The sequence below is a fragment of the Salvia splendens genome, chromosome 3 (genome assembly GCF_004379255.2).
Source record: "Salvia splendens isolate huo1 chromosome 3, SspV2, whole genome shotgun sequence".
Lineage (NCBI taxonomy): Eukaryota > Viridiplantae > Streptophyta > Magnoliopsida > Lamiales > Lamiaceae > Salvia > Salvia splendens.
The window spans coordinates 12,489,090-12,503,454 of NC_056034.1; the positions used below are offsets into that span (position 1 = coordinate 12,489,090).

At 40.9% G+C, this 14,365-nt stretch overlaps 1 protein-coding gene across 1 annotated transcript; it reads left to right on the forward strand.

Moving 5' to 3' along the window:
* The first annotated feature begins 6,263 nt into the window (after window positions 1–6,263).
* On the forward strand, window positions 6,264–10,640 carry LOC121796586 (root phototropism protein 3-like). The gene is made up of 3 exons (XM_042195406.1): window positions 6,264–6,309; window positions 8,535–9,298; window positions 10,035–10,640. The coding sequence occupies exons 1-3, from the start codon at window positions 6,264–6,266 to the stop codon at window positions 10,545–10,547; spliced, it is 1,323 nt and encodes a 440-aa protein (XP_042051340.1). The 3' UTR covers window positions 10,548–10,640.
* The last annotated feature ends 3,725 nt before the right edge of the window (window positions 10,641–14,365 follow it).

Consider the following 14,365-nt stretch of genomic DNA (forward strand, 5'->3'; position numbering starts at 1 on the left):
AATCGCAAGACGAGATACCTTGCCTTTGAAGGGATTTGGACCTTTTAAACTGAACTAAAAACTTTCGAAACTTAAACCTTTGCTGGAGATGTCGACGGAATCCAACACTACTGCTGCCACCACCACCTCCGCCATTCCCTCCACCATGGCGACCACTGGACCGGTCAAAACTTCATCGATTCCCTCAATGATGCCAACCCCCGGCTTCCCAGCTGCCTCATCCACCGTCCCTTGGGTTTGGGACAACCCCTTCGGGGCGTCCACTGGTTCCACCTTTGGTGGTTCGGTTGGTTCCACTTTTAGTGGTTCATTCGGATCCTTTAATGGATCGAGTGTTGGTGCCTTCAGGCTCAATACTGGTGTTGGATCTTCCGGGATCAACACGAATGTGAGGGGCACTATGCCCAACACGAATGTGGGGGGCACTATGCCCAACACGAATGTGGGGGGCACTATGCCCAACACGAACATGGGGGGCTCTATGCCCAACCAAGTTGTTGGCTCCTTCGGGGGCAACGGAATTGGTTCCTTCAATGGACCAAGTGCGGCACCTATGGCACCAAGAATGATGCCACCCGCCGAGAAGCCACCAAAGTTTGGAGGATCTGACTTCAAGCGGTGGTACCAGAAGATGTTGTTGTACTTGACAACATTGGGCGTCGCCAACTTCCTCACGGAAAACGAGCCGCCAGCGCCAAGTGACCAAGAGACTAGGCTCGAAGTCATGGCGGACTACGAAGCTTGGAGAAAAGGAGATTATCTTTGTAAAAATTTCATTCTAAGTGCATTAGATGATAGTTTGTACAATGTATACTCCAATGTAACCACATCTAAACAAATGTGAGAAAGCCTAGAAAAGAAATATAGCATAGATAATGCTGCAGGGACTGAACAGGTCGTAGCGTCCAAGTTTATGGACTACAAAATGGTCGACTCTCGACCTATCATGGAGCAAGTCCAAGAGCTCCAAATGATCATCCACTCCTTAGTGGCTGAAGGGATGACCTTGCCCGATAAGTTCCTAAGGTGCACGATCATTGACAAGCTCCCTCCAAGTTGGAAGGACTTCAAGAGTTATCTCAAGCACAAGCGAAAGCAGATGACCCTTGAAGACTTGATCGTGAAATTGCGCATTGAGGCCGACGTGCGCAAAAGTGATCAAAAGGCTAAGGGCTTCACCCCAAAGAAGCCAAAGCCAACCTGTTGGAGCGGGGCGGTCCCTCCAACAAACGCCCTCGCCCAAACCGTCCAAACGACATAGGGAAGGGAAAGCAGCCTTCAAAGAAGTTTGAAGGCGACTGCTACAAGTGTGGCAAACCAGGCCACTTTGCTAAAGACTGCCGCAGCAAGAAGAAGAAGCCGGCAGCGCACGTCGTTGAGAAGGAGTTCAAAGACTGGGATGAAAACGACCTCATTGCTGTGGTCACCGAAGAGGTTAACCTTGTGGATAACAAAGGTGGCTGGTACATCGACACCGGCGCTACTGCTCATGTCTGCTCAGATAGGAGCAAGTTTGCCTCCTACACTGCTGCTGAAGGGAGGAAGATCAACATGGGGAATCAAGCATCGTCCGAAGTCCTCGGCGTTGGCAACGTGATTCTTATGATGACGTCTGGCGTCACAATCACTTTGAAGGATGTGCTGCATGTCCCGGACATCCGCAAGAACCTAGTGTCAGGATCAATACTAGTTAACAAGGGGTTTAAACTTGTATTTGAGTCTGATAGGTTTGTCTTGTATAAGTTTGGAAAATCCCTCGGAAAAGGTTATGTAACCGATGGGCTTTTCAAGCTTAGTGTAGCAACTCGCAGTGTTGCAAAGCCATTGGCTAATAATAATAAAGCATCTACTTCCTCTTATTTGACCGAGTCTTCAAATTTGTGGCATTGTAGATTGGGACATGTAAATTCAAAAGCCATTAAAAGATTAGTAAATTTAGATTTACTAAAGGCTAATGAAGTGGATAATCAAGATAAATGTGAAATTTGTCTTGAAGCAAAAATGACTAAGTTACCGTTTCATTCGGTTGAACGAAACACAAAACCCCTTGAATTAATTCACACGGACGTATGTGATTTAAAGATGGTGCAAACAAGAGGTGGTAAAAAGTACTTTATCACTTTCATAGATGATTGCACAAGGTATTGCTACATTTATCTTTTAAGAAGTAAAGATGAAGCAATAGAAGCGTTCAAAAATTATAAGAACGAGGTTGAGAATCAACTTGGTTGTAAAATCAAAATGATTCGAAGCGATAGAGGAGGCGAATATGTAGCCCCGTTTGAGAAGTTATGCAACGCAAGTGGTATAATTCATCAAACAACTGCTCCATATTCACCACAATCTAATGGTGTTGCGGAACGCAAAAATCGAACTCTAAAAGAGATGATGAATGCACTGCTTCTAACTTCAGGATTACCACATAACATGTGGGGGGAAGCTGTTTTGACAGCCAACTATATCTTGAATAAGATCCCTCTCAAAGGAAAAGATGTCACTCCTTATGAGTTGTGGAAGGGAAGGAAGCCATCCTACAAATACCTCAAAGTGTGGGGGTGTTTGGCAAAGGTGATGGTTCCTCCGCCCAAAAAAGTTACAATCGGACCTAAGACGGTTGATTGCATCTTCATTGGATATGCACTTAACAGTAGTGCATATCGATTTGTTGTTCACAAGTCTGAAATATCGACTATCACAGTAGGAACAACAATTGAGTCAAGGAATGCTGTATTTCTCGAAAATACATTTCCTTGCAAAGACAAGGAAAAAGTCTCAACCAATTCTGAGACAAGAATTGAAGAAGCCACTAGTTCTAAACAAGTGGAAGAAGAAGCCACTAGTTCTAAATCAGCAGATGCGGAACCTGAATCGCGCAAGCGTGCAAGGCCCGATCCAAAAGATACAGTACTAAGACGTGGTAATAGAGTCAGAACACCAAAAACTTTTGGTCTTGACTACATTGCTTTCATGTTGGATGAAGAACCAACATCGATAAAAGTAGCCTTTGCTGGCCCAGACGGGCTGCATTGGAGATAAGCTGTTCAAAGTGAAATTGATTCAATTTTGCTAAACCACACATGGGTGTTGGTTGATTTGCCCGAAGGTGCTAAACATTTAGGATGCAAATGGGTTCTTAAAAGAAAGTTTAAGGCCGATGAAACAGTTGATAAGTATAAAGCTCGACTAGTAGTAAAGGGTTTTAAACAAAAGGAAGGACATGACTTCTTCGATACCTATTCACCTGTAACAAGGATTACATCTATCCTGGTGCTTCTCGCTATTGCTGCATTGCACAATCTTGAGATTCATCAAATGGATGTAAAGACCGCGTTTCTGAATGGTGAACTAGAAGATGAAATCTATATGGAACAACCCGAAGGGTTTGTAGTACCTGGACAAGAGAAAAAGGTATGCAAGCTCGTAAAGTCCCTATATGGATTGAAACAAGCGCCATTGCAATGGCACTTGAAGTTTGATAATGTGATGTTATCAAATGGGTTTAAAATCAACGAGTGCGACAAATGTGTCTATATCAAGAGCACTAATAACGGTCATGTTATAGTGTGTCTCTACGTTGATGATATGTTAATCTTGGGTAGCAACACTCAAGTAATTAACGATACAAAGGCCATGTTAAAGAGAAACTTTGACATGAAAGACATGGGTCTAGCCGATATAATTCTTGGAATGAAGATTCTAAGAACGAATGATGGAATCATCTTAACACAATCACATTATGTTGAGAAGATATTGAATAAATTCAAAGCCTATGATGGCGCGCTGGTTAAGACTCCAATTGAACTCGACGTTCACTTGAGCAAAAACAAAGGCGAGCCCGTTGCACAAGAAGAGTATGCACGGGTCATCGGGTGCATTATGTACTTGACTAATTGCACTCGACCTGACATTGCTTGTGCCGTGAACAAGTTGAGTCGTTACACGAGCAATCCAAGCAAAGAGCATTGGAGAGCTCTTGTGAGGGTTTTGAGATATTTAAAACATACTCAAAATCTTGGGCTACACTTCTCGAGATACCCCCGGTACTTGAAGGGTACTGTGATGCCAATTGGATATCCGATAATAGAGACTCACTTTCAACAAGTGGATATGTCTTTACTATTGGGGGTGGTGCTGTATCGTGGAAATCCACAAAACAGACATGTATAGTCCGATCAACAATGGAATCGGAGTTCATTGCCTTGGATAAGGCTGGTGAGGAAGCCGAGTGGCTTAAGAACTTCCTTGAAGACATTCCATGTTGGTCTAAGCCAGTGCCACCAGTGCTGATCCACTGCGATAGCCAAGCAGCTATTGGAAGGGCAAACAATGGCTTCTATAACGGTAAGTCTCGACATATACGTCGACGACATAACACCGTGAGACATTTGATCACAACATGGGTGATTACAATTGACTATGTGAAGTCAATAGATAATCTAGCGGATCCGCTAACCAAAGGGTTAAACCGTGATCAAATGAATAAGTTGCTAGAGGGAATGGGTTTGAAATCCACAAACTAAAGAATTATCATAGTGGTAACCCAACCATGATGACTGGAGATCCCAAGAACTTGGTTCAAAGGGACAACTAAGCTATGAGAGTTCATGAGAAACACTCAGCTATATCTATTCCCTAGAGAGCAATAGAGTGTTGGAGAGCTTGCCTAGTGGTAAAGGCTAAGTCTATGACTTTTAATGGTTCTTAAGGATCTCAAAGAGATGGAATTCTCAAAGAGACCAAGTATGGCAAGGTACTTGACTAAGAATCACCTATGTAAGTGCGAAGTGTGGTCGCTTCATAAAAAAAAAAAACGCACTTATGAATCCAAAGTGGTGTCCAAGACCGCAATGGACACAAAACGTGAGAACGGATGAGGTTGAGGTGTTTAAGCGTTAACACCATTGTCTCGGTGCACGCCGTGGGGGATTAGTTCAAAGCATCGCGCTACTAAGCCGCCTGTGTATCCGATGGTGTCGACTATGGAGGGTTCAAAGTCAACAACTACCTATCCTTATGCTTATATACCTCTCGAGGGTTGAGCTTGTGTCTGTATGCATATGCATTCGGCTATTTCCACTCATGTGGGGGATTGTAGAAATCATGGTATTAAATATGCCCGGTCAATGGATTTTGACCAAATAATAAATGTGACGAGACATTTAATTTTGTGAAATTAAATGACATAGCGTCGATCTACATTTTACGTAGATAAATGTAGTATATTCACTTTCTCAAATCCGATTTCCGGTGAGTGAGAAATAGTGGATTAAAGTTGGACATAATTAGCTTTTAATTAAAGCTTGGAGTTGGAGCTTAGGGAATAATTAACTAGTGTTAATTATCCCACATTGGAGGATTAACACATCTTTTAATGTGTATAAATTAAGTGACTTTATGTTACTTAATAATTATAGTGGACCAAGATGGGTGAAAGAGCCCACACGCGCGCACACGCGCGCGCCGCCGCCGCCCGCCCGCCCGAGCCCGTGCCAGTGCTCGAGCTCGCGGTCCTCGGGCCTCGGGCCCGGGCCCGATCCCGATCTTGATCTTGATCTTGATCTTGGACTTGGATCTTGGCAATTGGTTTTTGAGTGGTCTTTGGGCTTGGGGCTTGGCCCAAACTATTCTTTTTGGACCACCGCCGAGTCAGCAATCCAAGTGGCTTGACACGTCGTCAAGCGAGGCACAGTCACGGCTGCCACGTGAGAAATCCACACGCTCCACACACGGATGGCACACTCCTGCCACACGCTCGTAACCGTCGGCGGTTACAAATCTGCCATGATGAGCCTTCATGGCTGTTGACCCACAGCAGTGGACTGAGCCTATAAATAGGCTAGCCACTCCATGCATTACACTACATCATTCACAAGCATTACAGCATAAGCTCTCTCCCTCTCTGCATTGTCTTTCTGTCGAAGCGCTGCCCTCTCCTACATCCAGTTCGCCGGAGCTCTACTGATTGCGGTGCTGCATCAATAGAGACGTAGCCGTTTTACCTTTGGGGACGACACGCCAAACCGAAGAGCACTACCGGGACGTATCTCGTCTTGCGGGAAGAGGCCTCCTTGACTCGGCTCAAACATTTTTCACGGTTACTGTTTCGTTTTTACATTTGTAATCTCATTCTAGTTCAGTTTCCTCTTTTGTATTCCTTCTTTTGAGTTGTATTACGCCCGGCTCTTATCTCTTGTAATCCAGAAACCAACACTCTAGACGTGCAGTTCACTGCGCTGAGGAAAGAGGAAGAGTTCGAGAAGGAGATGGAGAGAAAAGGTGTCAAGATCCCCATAGCGTCTTCGGAGGAAGGTGATAACGGCTCTCTTTCTCGTGGCTCGGCCTTAGGCGACAATCTGTCCCCGAAGAAGCTATATGATCAATAGATTGACAGGCAAAGATGGATAGATAGATAGATTAATGAAACCAATTTTAGTTTCTGAGAGTTCTTGGTTTTCATTGCTCGTATGAAATTTTTGATCATGTTATAGGATTAATGAAACCAAGAACGATCTCTCAATCTGTTACTTGATCTCAGCCGTCGATCGGTGTGTACTTCGATCTTGGCTCTTGAAACTCACATGAATCTGCAGGAGATGGAAAGAAAATTAGTTGGAGTTATTTTATTTTTATGCGCCAAAAGTGTGACGCGTTTGAGTTTTGCTTATTCAGTGAAGACGCATATTAATAGCTATTTAAATCATAAATTTTGATCAAAGTATGATCTGTCCTATAAATTTTAAAATTAAAATATTAAATCACGATTTTTTATTTTTTCTTAATTGTCTCATCCATATACAATATGTCATCATTTAACAATATTCAAAACAACGTATTTTATTAATATACTCTTTCCAATTTTTAAAAATAGCAACTCATTCCATTTTAGTCCGTTTTTTAAAAATAACAACTTTCAAACTTTCTATTTTAGGAAATCTTTACACCCCTATACATCAATTTATTTACCACTTATACCACAACAATTAGCAACTTAAAGTGGACCCCATGATCCACTAAAATTAATTCCATTACTTTTTTTTATCTCATTCTCTCTTATTTTACCAATTTTTCTCTCCATCTCTATTACTTTATCAATTTTTCTCTCAATCTCTTACTTTACCAAATTGTGCATTAAAACATGTGCCGTTTCAAACCTCCCTATTTTTAAAAAACGGAGGAAGTAAGTATTTTCTTCTTCTTAAACATCACAAAATACGTCGATTTGTACATGGAAGGGACAATTGAGAAAAAATTAAACTTCGTAATTTAATGTTCCAATTTCAATGTTCATGAGATAGACCAGAATTTGACCAAATTTTATGATTTTATTATTTTGTTAAATTATAAATAGTTAAATTGCTCAAATGGTGTTGAACTGGGGCCTGGGCCGAACACATTTTCTAAGTGACGCCAAATCAAAATCCAAACACAATATTGAGTGGTTGTGATTGATTTTTTTTTGTTCGTGAATTCAATATCATGGACATAGTTTTGATATTCAAGAAAAATACAAATGTAAACAATTATACAATCAAAATTCATGAAGCCAGCAATGCAAGCTAGCTCCCTTTTGGCTCCACTCTTACTTGCCAAAACGTACCTGAGATTTTCTTTGATTCACAATTATTGTAATGAAAACTAGTACCACCATTTTTGTCTATACAATTTGTCAAAGATGATGCCTAACTTTTTCATTTTTCTTATGATAATACTGTGTAGTTTTTACTTTTTACAACAGGTTAAAGATTTGCAGAAATCTAATTTAACTAAGTTTTAATATTTAATTATTTAAGCCTTAGTATTATTTTTATTTTATTGCATGTCAATAGTAGGGGAAAAATATAAATAAAGTGACAGCTTTATCCACCACTTATGACAATGAAAAGTGAATGCAAATATTCCATCTAGTGACAGACTATGGCTTATTCTATTTTGCCATGGACAAAATTCATTATGAAATAACAAAAGAGATAGAAAGTTTGAAAGTGATCTCTCCTTCTCTCTCCCTACTTTTTTAACCATCTTATCATCATTTTCTGTCCACATAATTTGGCCGGCCAATACTACTGCAAAATAAAAATTACATTACCAAATTTTCCACAATTATACACAAAATGCTTTTTGAATAAGCAGAAAATGCCTAGTAATTAATGAGAAGACTCATGAACTACTGAAATACTCCCTCTTGTCCCATTAGAAATGAAATGTTTTCCTTTTTGACCTGTCTCACAAAAAATGAAACGTTTCTAAAAATAGAAAACAATAATCTCTCTACTTTTTCTTCTCTCTTACTTTACTCTCTATTCATTACCTCACAAAATAACACTACATAAAATCTCGTGCCGAAAAGCAAATGTTGCATATTTAATGGGACGGAGGGAGTATGATATAGTACAATTGTTAATTACATGCGCAACTTATTTAATTAATTCTCATTTCTCAGTAAATTCATCCAGTTAGTCCAATGTTGAGCCTCGTTAAAGGAATTTTTCTTGCAAGCTTTCATTTTCAATATTGATCAAGACAAAATTGGCAAGTGAAATACTATAGTAGTATATTAGTAGTGCTAGAATTTTCCTACAAAATTTGGCTTGTTTTCACAGTTTTTATACAATATATATTTCCAGTAACACATAAAAGAAATAAAAACACCAATATTCTCGAAATGGATGATTTCATCAAAAAACTCTCAGAAATCAAGGGCAATAAAATAAGCCCCGACCTCATCGGCTCAATCATCACTCGCTACGCCTCGATATGGCTCCCCGAGCTGGTAGCAGACGAGTCATCAGACCGGCCAGCGGCCACCTCGGGGAACCCGCCCGAGAGCGTCACCCTCTCATGGACCAAGAAAAGATTCATCATCGAATCTCTAGTGGGAATCCTCCCCCCCGAGAAAGATTCCGTCCCCACCGACTTCTTGCTGAGGATTCTACGCGCCGCTAACATTGTCCGGGTGGAGCCCGCCTGTCTTTTCGAGCTGGAGAAGCGCGTCTCGCGGCAACTCGACCAGGCCTCGCTGAAAGAGCTCATGATACCGTCCTTCAGCCACACGAGCTCCACGTTGCTCGACGTCGACCTCGTGCTCCGCCTCGTGGGGAATTTTGTGAACACCGAGGAGGCCACTAGAGGTGGGCCGGCCGTGGGGAAGGTGGCGAGGCTCGTTGACTCTTACCTCGCAGAGGCCGCTCTCGACTCGTGTTTGGCGTTGCCGGAGTTCGTCGCGCTCGCCGGCGCTCTCCCGAGGCACGCCCGGCCCATAGATGATGGGCTCTACCGCGCTATTGATACTTACCTTAAGGTACTACTATATTATTTCAGTTTTATTATTTTTCGATTTCGTAAAATTAAGAGCCCAGTTGGATCTTAATTAATTAATTTGTTTGGGTCTATTTTAGTTTCATCAGTTAAGATATTTCTATCATGTGATAGAATTGCATGTGGTATATGGACCAAATTTTAATCACCGATATACTATTGAAGTAGTCAATATTTTTTGTTTCGAGTCAGATACATTTTTCGAAAGGTTAAAATTTTAGTCTATAATCATATCATGTTAATTCTAGGATTCGGATTTCAAATCAATTGATAATAAGTAGAACAACTCATAAACTTATATAGAGTTATAGTACTACTAATTAGTTCTTATTTATATCGACAAGGCACATTAGAAAGATTCTTTCTACAAAAGAAGTTGGCACGTAAAATACATGCATAACAAAATTAAGCCACACATTTCAGAAAACAGACAAAAAAATGGTGAAATATCAATTTAGCGTGTGGGATATGGCCCAAATTTTAACAAAGATTTAATGCTGAGTTAGTAATTTTTTTTTTGTTTCTAGACAGATGTATCACTCTGTCGGTTAAAATTTCAACACATATTTCGTAATCTACTCTGATATCATGATAAAAAGGATGTCCAACTTAAAATTATTTAATGATCAACCAAGTAGCACATAAGACTTTCATTTACGTACCAATGTGATTTAGGTCACGTATATTGTTGAGTCAGTTAAATTTTTGGCCTGATGCAGGCACATCCAGGGCTATCGAAGAAGGAAAGGAAGACGATTTGGAGCCTGATCGACTGCAACAAACTAACGCAGGAGGCGTGCCTACACGCGGCCCAGAACGACAGGCTCCCGGTCCGGGCTGTGATCCAGGTGCTGCTGTGGGAGCAGTCTCGGCTGGCGAACAAGCACCTGGACTGGAGCGGGACGCTGAGCGGGCCAAGAAGCCCGGCTGAGCTGCCGGGGCGGTGCCTGTCGAATAGGGAGACGGGGGTGCAGCAGATGGAGATAAAGAAGCTCAAGGAGGAGGTGCTGAGGCTGCAGAGCCAGTGTATGGCTATGGAGAGGCAGATCGAGAAGCTGTCGGAGAAGAAGAGGGGGTCGTTTCTCAGCTTGAAAAAGCTCGGGATTTCGGGCTTTAAGGGTAATAGAATTGCGGAGATGGAACAAGGGACTGAGATTAATGGGATCGGGCCCTACCTGGTTAAGACTAAGGTACGAGGTAGGACACCCATCAGGAGGAAATCCATGTCGTGATGAATTCTCACTTTTATGCTTTTTCATCCATTGTTTTATAGATGTAATCAAATGTTCTTTTTGACAAATGAATAATAATGTTGATTGATAGTAGTAATATGTATAACGTTCTTGCTTTGTATATGAATGTTGTGACACATTTGATTTTCAGAAAACAAATTTGAAGGTAGATCTATTTTCAAAAGTTCTAATTGTTTGAAAAGTAAAATGCGGAAAATAAAAGACTATTGCAGAAAGTAAAAGCCGCTAAAAGCTTTATCGACTACATTGTATTAGACTTGAATTAATTCTCTCCAGGGTTACACCACCTTTTATAGGCTCTAATTCTAGGTATACATGGAAAATATATTCTAATTCCACAAATATCTTCTTGATTTGATTTTCCATAATCTTTAATTGATTTCCTTCATTATTCTTGCCATAACTTCATCTCTTATTCCTTGTTCTCTAATTAATTGATTCTCCATTTCAACACTCCCCCTCAAGTTGAGTATCGAGTTTTTCGACACTTAACTTGCACGATCTTTAACTTGATAAATAGTTTATACTCGTATTTAAGAGTTCTTCAATTTCTATTGACTTTATGCTCGTATCATAGAGCTTATTCAATTCATCATTGATAATTTATACTCGTATCAAAGAGTTATGAAAGTTTAGACTCGTTTCAAGGAGCTCTTCATTCATCATTGAAAGTTTAGACTGGTTTCAAGGAGTTCTTCAATTTTTCTTTATTAAATGTTTAGGCTCTTATCAAGGAGCTCTTCAATTTTTGTTGACAGTTTTAACTCGTGTTCGGGAGCTTGTTTAAACAGTTTTTACTCATATTTAGGAGCTATCTTAGATAGTTTTAGCTCGTATCTAAGAGGCATCTTAGACAGTTTTTGCTCGTATCCAGGAGCCATCTTAGACAGTTTTGACTCTTGTCGATGAGCTAATTCAGACAGTTTTGACTCTTATTGAGGAGCTAATCTAGACAGTTTTTGCTCATATCTAGGAGCCATCTGAGACAGTTTTAGCTCGTATCCAGGAGCCATCTTTTTTCTTCTTCATTGATCTGGTTCTTCTTCATATTTTTGCAAAAGACATTTAGTCTTATTGCAATTCTTCAAGCATTTGGGAATATTATTTAATCTTCTTCAAATAAAAAATTGATTTGCAATTCCTTAGAACTTGAGGAACTGCACCCTGTCCGGTGAGCCTCTCCTAAGCTGTCCAAACCTTCCCAGTTGCTCCAAATATTTATTGATCAATTCCCAAATCTTCCTTGGTTGCTGCATCACCATAGTAATAACAGACGCAGCCACACCAACAGTTAGGGTGTTGATCTTCTCCTTTCACAGATGTTCTCTTCTCCAGCCAACTGATCTGTTTTCTGTGACTACTTCCATAGTATCAGCTTTCCGGTGACAGTTTCCCCCCTGTAACGGATTCCACTTGAAGCCAACACAAGCTTTTTCAAACGGTGAGAATTCTCCCGTCACTCCTTCAATCTATGGGTTTCTGATTCTTCAACAGTCGACGCTTTGCGGCAGTGCGTTCCCATCTCTGGATCTTCCCCCATTTAATTTAAGAAGGCATCATCTTCTCTTATTGGCTTTGGCTTTTCTTGCGGTTGTTCCTTCAACATCGTCTTTTGGCAGTGGGTTTCTTGACGTCCTCCCGACAACATTAGCTCTTCACAGCGGCTGTGTGGCGACATTAGCTCTCTCCCCCTCGCTGCGCAAATGTTGGCTGCTCCGCTTTCGTCCTTGGCAATTATCTCCTTGATTCGGAGATTGAATCGTTTGGCAGTGGCTGATATCTCTCTCTCGGCCAAACGCTTCATCCATTATAACATGAGTTCGCAGCCTCTCACGGCTGCCACCTCTTCAGCAGTAGCTTCTCCTCTTTCGGTCGGCTTCTGCTCGTTTCTCCATCGTCAACCTCTTGCGTTTGCTGCTGCCTGCCGAAGTGGCTCCGGTCGGCCTTCTCTAGATTTGACGTGTCGACTTCACTGTTGTATCTTTGGCCTTCTTCTCCAACATAAGTTTGGAGAGGGATCGTTCGGTCGAATACTTCATCTCCCCCTTGGCCGAACAAACCGATGACTCCTCTGTTTTCTTCGATTGACCACCAACGAACAAACCGCTCAATTTGTGACCACCAATGAACTCTTTCCATTTTGGCGTCTCTATCTTGGAGACTCGGGCTGCTACCTTCACGGCAACCTCTTCCCACTGGTTCTTTCCTATGTTCGAAGAGGAAGAGAGGAATTGTTCGGAGGGTACTTCCTCTCCCCCTCTACCGGGCAATTCCTCGATTGTTTCACCTTATTCCCACATGTCTTGTTTTTGGTCTCAACGAGTTCCTATTCATCGGCATTCTCTCTCCCTCACCTCAACGGACGTTGGCGCTTGGTGGTGGAATTCCTCGGCCATTCTCGGCAGATGGCATGCAGCCTCTTTAGCCTTTGTCGGATAATTTGTCAATTGCTTTGACTCCTTTCCCGGATGCCCTGCTGCCAGTCATATCGAGCTTCTCTCGGGCCATTTTGGCTGGCGGTATCAAATTGGTCTTCTTCCTTTGTCCTCTCCCCCTCGGCAGGAAGCGTTTCCCCCTTTTTGGCATCTCCATCTAAGGCTCTCGATCTCTTCAGAGGGCTGCTCTCCTGGAGCCTTCTTAGTGGCCTTCTCGACATCGGACTTCTCTGCCCTCTTTCTCTCGAGGTTTAGTGCTTCTCACACCGCCAGATCTTTCCTCAATTCAGAGGGAATTAGAGGAATTATTAGGTCTGATACTTTTCACCCCATTCTCTGAACAATTCCAGATTGGTTGGTTTCTTGTGGTTATCCAACCATAAATCCTTCATTCACATCAACACATAGAGGGCTGTAACTATTTTGTCTATCAAATTGCTAAACTAAAGCATCATCATTGCTATCGCAGAGGGCTAACTTTTTTTTTTTCTATGGCTAAGTATTAGATAAATTGTTCTGGCAAATTTGCCGACTGTTTTGGTAGTTTTTTTGTTATAGAGTCAGAGTTCGATCCATGTGATTGAACCTGCTCTGATACCATGTTGAAAAGTAAAATTCGGAAAATAAAAGACTATTGCAGAAAGTAAAAGATGTTAAAAGCTTTATCGACTACATTGTATTAGACTTGAATTAATTCTCTCCATGGTTACACCACCTTTTATATGTTCTAATTCTAGCTATACATGGAAAATATATTCTAATTCCATAAATATCTTCTTGATTTGATTTTCCATAATCTTTAATTGATTTCCTTTATTATTCCTGCCATAACTTCATCTCTTATTCCTTGTTCTCTAATTAATTGATTCTTCATTCCAACACTAATTGTACGATATCTAAGCTGAACTCTCGATTTTGAATATGACACGAAAATACACGAAATCAAGAGATTTGATATAAGCCTTATTTTGTCAGATTCGTATAGGGTTCGTGTAACCCGTTATCATTTAATTCTTAGTTTACTGTTTACGGCTAATTTATTTGGATATTAGATTTTAAACTTTGAGTATTTAGGCTTTGTATGGTTATTGTGTGGTGTTAAATTGAGCTTTTATCGTATTATATCATGTCATGTCTTTTTAGGTTGTTATTGGGTCTTTATAAGATCGTTATTGGATTTTTGTCGTGTCGATAGCATGTTCTTTTCGTGTGCAGAGTTGTGCTAGTATTTCTATTGACAATTTCCTTAGTAGGTGCTGTTAGAGTTTCATCTTAATTTGTGCTCTAATACTAAGTAGTAGTAATACTTACATATTCAATTCAAGTTCTTGCACTTAATTTTCAATTTCTTTATCAAGCAAC